Source organism: Somniosus microcephalus, chromosome 7, assembly GCF_052327205.1.
Source record: "Somniosus microcephalus isolate GS21.2 chromosome 7, FLI_Smic_1.0, whole genome shotgun sequence".
NCBI classification, from domain to species: Eukaryota; Metazoa; Chordata; class Chondrichthyes; order Squaliformes; family Somniosidae; genus Somniosus; species Somniosus microcephalus.
This window is the reverse complement of record NC_140993.1, coordinates 152,272,452-152,280,254: the sequence shown is the minus strand read 5'-3', so window position 1 is coordinate 152,280,254 and position 7,803 is coordinate 152,272,452. Positions and strand designations below refer to the sequence as shown.

General features: G+C 48.3%; 1 protein-coding gene across 1 annotated transcript in view; it reads left to right on the top strand.

Moving 5' to 3' along the window:
* Positions 1–478: 478 nt before the first annotated feature.
* cpa6 (carboxypeptidase A6) overlaps positions 479–7,803 on the top strand; it is a 190,978-nt gene continuing 183,653 nt past the window's right edge. The window contains exon 1 of the mRNA XM_085993964.1: positions 479–513. Within this exon, the coding sequence (XP_085850090.1) occupies positions 479–513 (35 nt within the window). The remainder of the gene's footprint in view (positions 514–7,803) is intronic.

Here is a 7,803-nt window from a genome sequence, read left to right as displayed (position 1 = left end):
GAGTATTACAGCTCTTTTGTCTCTAGGTTTGGTAAGTGGATTAAATTCAGAACTGGGAGTGTATTAACTATAACTTTATTATAGAGTTAATAACTTTAAATGAACTAACTAAAACTAAGAATTAAAAGTAAAAATAATCATTTGAATAAATACTGTAACTAATTATATAAATAAAATAAGGTTAGATAGAGATGGCAGTGCAGGTGGTGTGTCTTAACTGCAGCATGTGGGAGTTGGTGGAGACCAACGAGATCCCGAGCAACCACATCTGCAGTAAGTGCCTACAGCTCGAGGAACTTTGGCTCAGAGTTGTTGGGCTGGAGTCTGAGCTGCATCAGGGAAGGGGAGTTACCTGGACACTTTGTTCCAGGAGGCAGTCACACCCCTTAGGTTAAGCAGTACTTCAGAGTTAGTCAATGGTCAGGGACAAGAGGGTGTGACTGCGAGTCAGGAAGGTATGGGGACCCAGGATATAGTGATGGAGGAGCTTCAGCCCATGACTTTGTCCAACAGGTACGAGGTACTTGCTGCCTATTTTGGATGAGAACAAGGACTGCAGGGAGGATGGGCAAACTTAGCACGGCACCGTGGTACAGGAGGCCTTTCAAGTGGGGGGAGTTAAAAGGAATATGGTAGTGGTAGGCGACAGTAGAGTCAGGGGGATAGATACTGTTCTCTGTAGCCGTGACAGGGAGTACCGAAGGCTGTGTTGCCTGCCCGGTACCAGGATTAAGGATATCTCCTCATGGCTGGAGAAGAACTTGGAGTGGGAGGAGGAGGATCATACGAACATACGAATTAGGAGCAGGAGTAAGCCACTCAGCCCCTCAAGCCTGTTCTGCCATTCAATAAGATCATGGCTGATCTGATTACTCCACATTCCTGCCTACCCCCGATAACATTTCACTCCCTTGCTTATGAAGAATCTATCTACCTCTGCCTTAAAAATATTCAAAGACTCTGCTTCCACCGCCCTCTGAGGAAGAGAGTTCCAAAGACTCACGACCCTCTGTGAGAAAAATTTTCTCCTCATCTGTCTTAAATGGGCAACTCCTTATTTTTAAACAGTGACCCCTAGTTCTAGAGTCTCCCACAAGAGGAAACATCCTCTCCACATCCACCCTGTCAAGTCTCCTCAGGATGTTGTGTGTTTCAATCAAGTCACATTTTACTCTTTTAAACTCCAACAGATACAAGCCTAGTCTGTCCAACCTTTCCTCATAAGACAACCCGCCCATTCCAGGTATTAGTCTAGTAAACCTTCTCTGAACTGCTTCCAACGCATTTACATCCTTCTTTAAATAAGGAGACCAATACTGTACACAGTACTCCAGATGTGGTCTCACCAATGCCCTGTATAACTGAAGCATAACCCCTCTACTTTTGTATTCAATTCCCCTCGCAATAAACAATAACATTCTATTAGCTTTCCTAATTACTTGCTGTACCTGCATACGAACCTTTTGCGATTCATGCACGAGGACACCCAGCTCCTTCTGCATCTCGGAGCTCTGCAATCTCTCACCATTTAGATAATATGCTTTATTTTTTATTCTTCCTGCCAAAATGGACAATTTCACATTTTCCCACATTATACTCCATTTGCCAGATCTTTGCCCACTCACTTAATCTATCTATATCCCTTTGTAGCCTCCTTATGTCCTCTTCACAATTTACTTTCCTACCTATCTTTGTGTCATCAGCAAATTTAGCAACCATACCTTTGGTCCCTTCATCCAAGTAATTTATATAAATTGTAAAAAGTTGAGGCCCCAGCACTGATTCCTGTGGCACACCATTCGTTACATCTTGCCAATCAGAAAATGACCCATTTATGCCTACTCTGTTTCCTGTTAGCTAGCCAATCTTCTATCCATGCCAATATGTTACCCCCTACACCATGAGCTTTTATTTTCTGCAATAACCTTTGATGTGGCACTGTAAAGTCTGTGGGTTGTTCAGTTAATTAATGCACAGACTCCAAGAGTAACTTAAAACAGGACTTTACTATTCGAAGGTCAGGGCGAATCTGCCCAATAACTCCTGGCACAACACTTATATACTGGTGTGGTCACCGTCGGTATTACCGTATACAGAAGCCAAACAAAGTAGTGCCACACCTAAAATAGTTCTCTTAAAGGTGAACGGTTACATACAATAGTTCTCTTAAAGGTAGACGGGTACATACACTACAATCCTCCCTTTTTAGCTTACAACATACTTATTCCCCATTAAACATAACATATAATCAACTTCATGTAAAACAATTCACAGATATAGTCTCTGCGGGAAACAGTTCACAGATTCAGTCTCTGCGGGAACAGTTCACAGATTCAGTCTCTGGTCTTGACTCGGTCCGAACAACATCTCTGTGGTGTAGCCAGTTCACATTTCTAGCGTGACTCATCCAATAGTCTTTTCCTTGGCTTAACAGCTTGAACTTCCATCCTGCTGAACCAGCAGTGCTGACTTTTACAAACAGCTGGACTGCCTTGGTAATTTTTCCTACTTTCCAACTGATTTGGCCCCCTTCGTAGGGCCCACGTGCATGATCTGATAGAAGTGATAATGATTTAGATGGTTATCGTCTTCTGCTTTGTCTTTTTCTTTTCTGCTTCTTGGAGACTCTCGGGGCTCCCTTATCCGCTGCCAGCTGTAGCGCCACCATCTCCCTATGTTCCTTAGACTTTAAGTGCTTCATCCTGATTTCTGCACTTTGGGAGTTTTCATCACAAGCTGGGCAGACCAAGTCATCGTAATATTCCGTGTCACTCAACAGGTCATGGTAATATTCGGTGTCGTCCTGAGCTAGTCTAGCGAGAGGGCCTGCTACTTCTTCCGTACCCAACTGGACGTTAGCCGACTGTTGTTCCCTCCCTAGATATCTTTCCTGAAGAGACTTCTTCATGCGTTCATATTCATCCCGCTCTTCCTGGGTTTCCTGCAAATCCTTCACTAATGACCTCGTTTGTGATTTCAACACTTCCCCTTCCCTCGGGGATTGATTGATCAGGCTATTCAATCCTTCTACTGGAGCAGCTGTTTCAACATTCTGCTGTTCACATTGACGTGATTCAGCGTACTTTTGGCATCCCTGTAAAATCTGTGTTGCAACCTCAGCTATTTCCATAACTTTTGAGAGCTCCGAACTCCTTCCCTTTGAAGATTGAAGCTCGTGTTCAGATTGTTCCCATGGTAGAGTCTTGTCCTTCAGCATATGAAGGAGTTGGCTGACCGTTAACTCTTCCACGGGAACACTGTGGGTCAGAGTCTTCTCCATTTCATCCACCTTTTCCTCCAATGCTTTCACCTTTTCCTCTTGTACTTTGGCTTCCAGCGCTCGGAGAAGTTGCGCATTGATGCTCTCTAGCTCATGTTCAGAGGCCATTCTTACAGTCTCTGTGTTTCTTACAGTTCCCTTTTCTTCCACTGAACGGATTCCCAGTTGAATCTGTTCTTCAAGTTGTTGAATCTCGGTCATTGCCGCCCCATATTTGTCTTGGGTTTCCTTTAATATTTTTATGAGTTCTTGTGCATCTTGTCTTTCATGTTCTGCCATGTCTTTCACCTCTAATTTCTCATCTATGGATGGAACTTCTACCGATGAGTCTGTCTTGGCCTTGAGCTCATCAAGAATTTCCTGCAGCCTTTGGACTTCTTGCTCATGTTCAACCTTCAGTTGCTCATATGCTTCCACTGAAACTAGCTTTTCGGAGGTTGCCGAGTTAACCCCTTCCAGAATTGTAGCCTGGGCCTGTTCATACTGTTCTTTCAACTTCTCACACTCTGCTTGTAAGGAGTCGTAGAGAAGAACTGGAATAAAATCCTGGCTTCCTGAAGATTCCTCTTCATTTGCTTCTTCCTGCAAATATTCTAACTCCTGAACAGCATAAGGGAGATGTGATCGGTAATTGGTCACGATGGCTCTGTGGTCGCTCTCTGCTTGAGCTAGCTGCTTCTGTTGTCTTTCCAGATTCTCCCATTCGGTGTCCTAGAACTTTTTCATTGTTTTCATCTCTTGTACGAGACGGTAACTCAATTGTTCTAATTGTTGTCGTAATTTGAAATAAGTTTGAGTCTGAGCTCGGTGTTCTTCCGTCATGGATATGTCCGTAACTTGAACAGGCTCAGAATTTTCTGTCAAACTAGGTTGTCGTTGTTCGGTGGAGTTCTGTTCTGAAACTTTGTTCTTCTCTGGAGCATAAGCCTTTATGCATGCCTTCGTTTTTCCAACCTTCGTCGGCAAGTCCATTTCAGCCTTGTCTTTCATATTTGGGTTGGTCTTATCGTCATCCGTTTCAGAATCTGAGCTGATTGTCTGCACCGAGTCCTCACTCGTTATGGCTTTTAGATAGTGCCATTCCATGTCTATTTTCTTGATCCACTCCCGTCCTAGAAGTGGTGGTCCTCCCTCATGTAGTACGTATAAGTTCATTCTTGGGTGTTCTTTACCCCTATCTCTCACTTTGACTCTTATCTTTCCCATGGGGTATACTTTATGCCCCGTGTATGTCTGCAATACGAACTTGGTATCTCTTAAGGGTATATGTGAGAATAGCCGGTGGTAATCCCTTCGATTTATGACTGATAGAGCTGATCCAGTGTCCAACTCCATTTTCACTTGGATTCCAGCTATTTTTAGCATGACCCAGATAGTTTGTAGGTCAGCTTCCTTACTCACATTGTGAATTCTCAGACTACCCAGCTCCTGGCCGTTTGGGTCTGAGTCTGAATTCTGTTCGTCTGAACTCTTCTCAGCCACCTTGTGTACCTTGTTGTACTTTTCCTGTGATGGCTTCCTTTGGTTGTTGGTCCTTTTCCCTGACCGGCATACCTTAGCTATGTGACCCAGTTTGCCACATTTCCTACATTCCTGGTTCTTAAACCAGCATTGGTTCTGGTCGTGTGTTGTCTTCCCACAACGATAGCATTTTGTTGTTGTCGAGGTAATTTGATCCACACTTAGTGCTGCTGTCTTTAGCTGCATTTCCGCAGTTCCCTTCGCTGCGGCTTCGTGCGATGCTGCAATAAGGACAGCCCTGTCAAGTGTAAGGTCGTTCTCTTCGAGTAGTCGCTTTTGCGTTCCTTCCTTTGCCAACCCGCACACGAACTTGTCTCGCAATGCCTCTGTCAGATTCCCTCCAAACTGGCAGTATTTCGCTAGTCTACGCAGTTCGACCAAGTATTCTGCGTTGCTTTCGTCTTTCCGTTGCGTTCTCGCATAGAATTTGAATCGTTCCGCCAACATCAACGGTGTGGGGTTCAAGTGATCCTTCAGAACAGCCACAATATCATCGAAAGTCTGATCCGCCGGTTTAGCTGGTGATAGTAGATGCTTCAAGAGCCCGTATGTCTTCGCGCCCATCGAGTTTAGCAAGGTTATAGCTTTGTCATCTTCTTCTATTTTATTGGCCTCACAATAGATCTCAATGCGTTCCACATACGTGGCCCAGTCTTCTACCTCGGAATTAAAATCATTGATGTTACCACGCTTAGGCATCTTCCTCTCTTCCTGATAAACACCACGAATTATTTCTTTAAAAAATTTTTTTTTTTTTTTTTCAAGATGGCGGTTCCCGCGAAAATGGCGGTTTCCCGCTTCTGTCTTCTTCCCCGCCTAATGGCGGCTTCCCGCGTTTCTTCCCTGGCGGGAGGGGTACACTTTCCCCACGGGCGACGGCCGCTGGCTTTCAGGTTCACAGCCTGCGCGTTGGCTTCAGTGCTTTCCCTTTTCTCGGCAGGGCAACCGGCGCTGGGTACACCCCGTTGATGGCGAACAGTTTCAGCCGCTGGGCTGGCTCTCGCTCAGTTCCCCTTGCTCGGGCTCTGTCTCTCTCCCGCTCGCTCGGCTCTACCGGCGCTGGGTACACCCCGTTGACGGAGAACAGTTTCAGCCGCTGGACTGGCTCTCGCTCAGTCTCCCTTGGTCGGCTCTGCCTCTCCCGCTCACTCGGCTCCCAATCGCGCCTCCCAGCCCTCTCGCAGTCCGGTGCTTCCCTCCCCGGCTGCGGCTGAGTTTATCTCTTCCCGCGCCTACGTTCCCGGTCGCAGCGCTTCGTGGCTTCGGTCGCTGCCCGGCCTTTTTCGCCGGTCGCGGTCTAGCTGTCTCACGACGCCGTTGCGTCCCCAGCCTGTCTGTACCGCGGCTTCCTTGCCCCACGCTGCCCCAGTCTCAGCGCCTCTGGGCCCGACTTCTGTCCGGCTCCTTTCCCCCTCGACCGTGGTCGAGTGCACCGCCCTTATCCTCCGGTTATTTTTACTTTTCCCTTACTCACAGTCACCGTGGCCGGCTTGCATCTCGTGCTGATCGGCTCACTCCTCACCGTGGCAGAAGGGACAGTCAGTGCCTGTTGCTGATGGAAGTCTTTGGGCTAGATTTTCAGTACAGACAGTTTTGGGGCGCTAACCTTAGCGCCCGCCTGAAGTTAGCGCCCGCCCCAAAGTAGCGCCCCGTTGCCGGAAATTCAGTGGCTTCGCCCTAAGAGAGTGGTGGAGCGCTAAAAGAGGCGTTGCACTCCTACCTTTAGGCGCTAAGCCGGCGGTCCAGAGGGATAGCGCCCAGGCGGGGCGCAGCACGGGTGCGGTCATTTTTGCACTGACAGCAGACCCCGTGGTGCCGACCAGCTCTTAAAGGGGGAAGGGACGAATTGGTCTGCTGCCACGCCCTGCACACTGCAGCCTTGCAAAGAGGCCTCAACACTACTGCTCAGCCCCAGGGAGTCATGGCAACGCCAGAGAAGGCCCGTCAGCGTGCCCTGCGCTTCTCAGAGGGTGATCTGGACATAATGGTCACAGCTCTGGAGGTGAGGCGCAAGATCTTGTTTCCAGAGAGTGGGAGGAATCCAACCCACCACGACTACACCAAAGCCTGGAAGCAGATCGCCCAGAGGGTGACGTTCACCGGCGAGGCCCCCAGGACCCACAAACAATGCCGTAAGAAATACAACGATCTGACCAGGATTGTGAGGGTGAGTAGCCTTTCCAGTCTCCTCCTCATTCTTGCATGTACACCTGACATGATGGGCAAAGGGACCTGAAAGTCCTATTGGCCAGCCCTCAGCCAGCAGCATTGGGACAGTCATGAGCATCAAATGGCCATTCGGCACTCTACACTTTGTCCAAGCTATTCCACCATGGGAGGCAGTGCACACTACATCAGGGCTTCACTCTGTCCAAGCTATTCCACCATGGGAAGCAGTGCACACTACATCAGGGCTTCACTCTGTCCAAGCTATTCCACCATGGGAGGCAGTGCACAGTACATCAGGGCTTCACTCTGTCCAAGCTATTCCACCATGGGAGGCAGTGCACAGTACATCAGGGCTTCACTCTGTCCAAGCTATTCCACCATGGGAGGCAGTGCACAGTACATCAGGGCTTCACTCTGTCCAAGCTATTCCACCATGGGAGGCAGTGCACAGTACATCAGGGCTTCACTCTGTCCAAGCTATTCCACCATGGGAGGCAGTGGACAGTACATCAGGGCTTCACTCTGTCCAAGCTATTCCACCATGGGAGGCAGTGCACAGTACATCAGGGCTTCACTCTGTCCAAGCTATTCCACCATGGGAGGCAGTGGACAGTACATCAGGGCTTCACTCTGTCCAAGCTATTCCACCATGGGAGGCAGTGCACACGACATCAGGGCTTCACTCTGTCCAAGCTATTCCACCATGGGAGGCAGTGCACACTACATCAGGGCTTCACTGCGCACTTACAGCCCGTCCTTTCTCTTGCAGGCTAAAGTAGCGTTTAATCGCCAGGCCCGTGCCAGGGGTGGCCGCGCCAAGCTGCAGAAGCTCA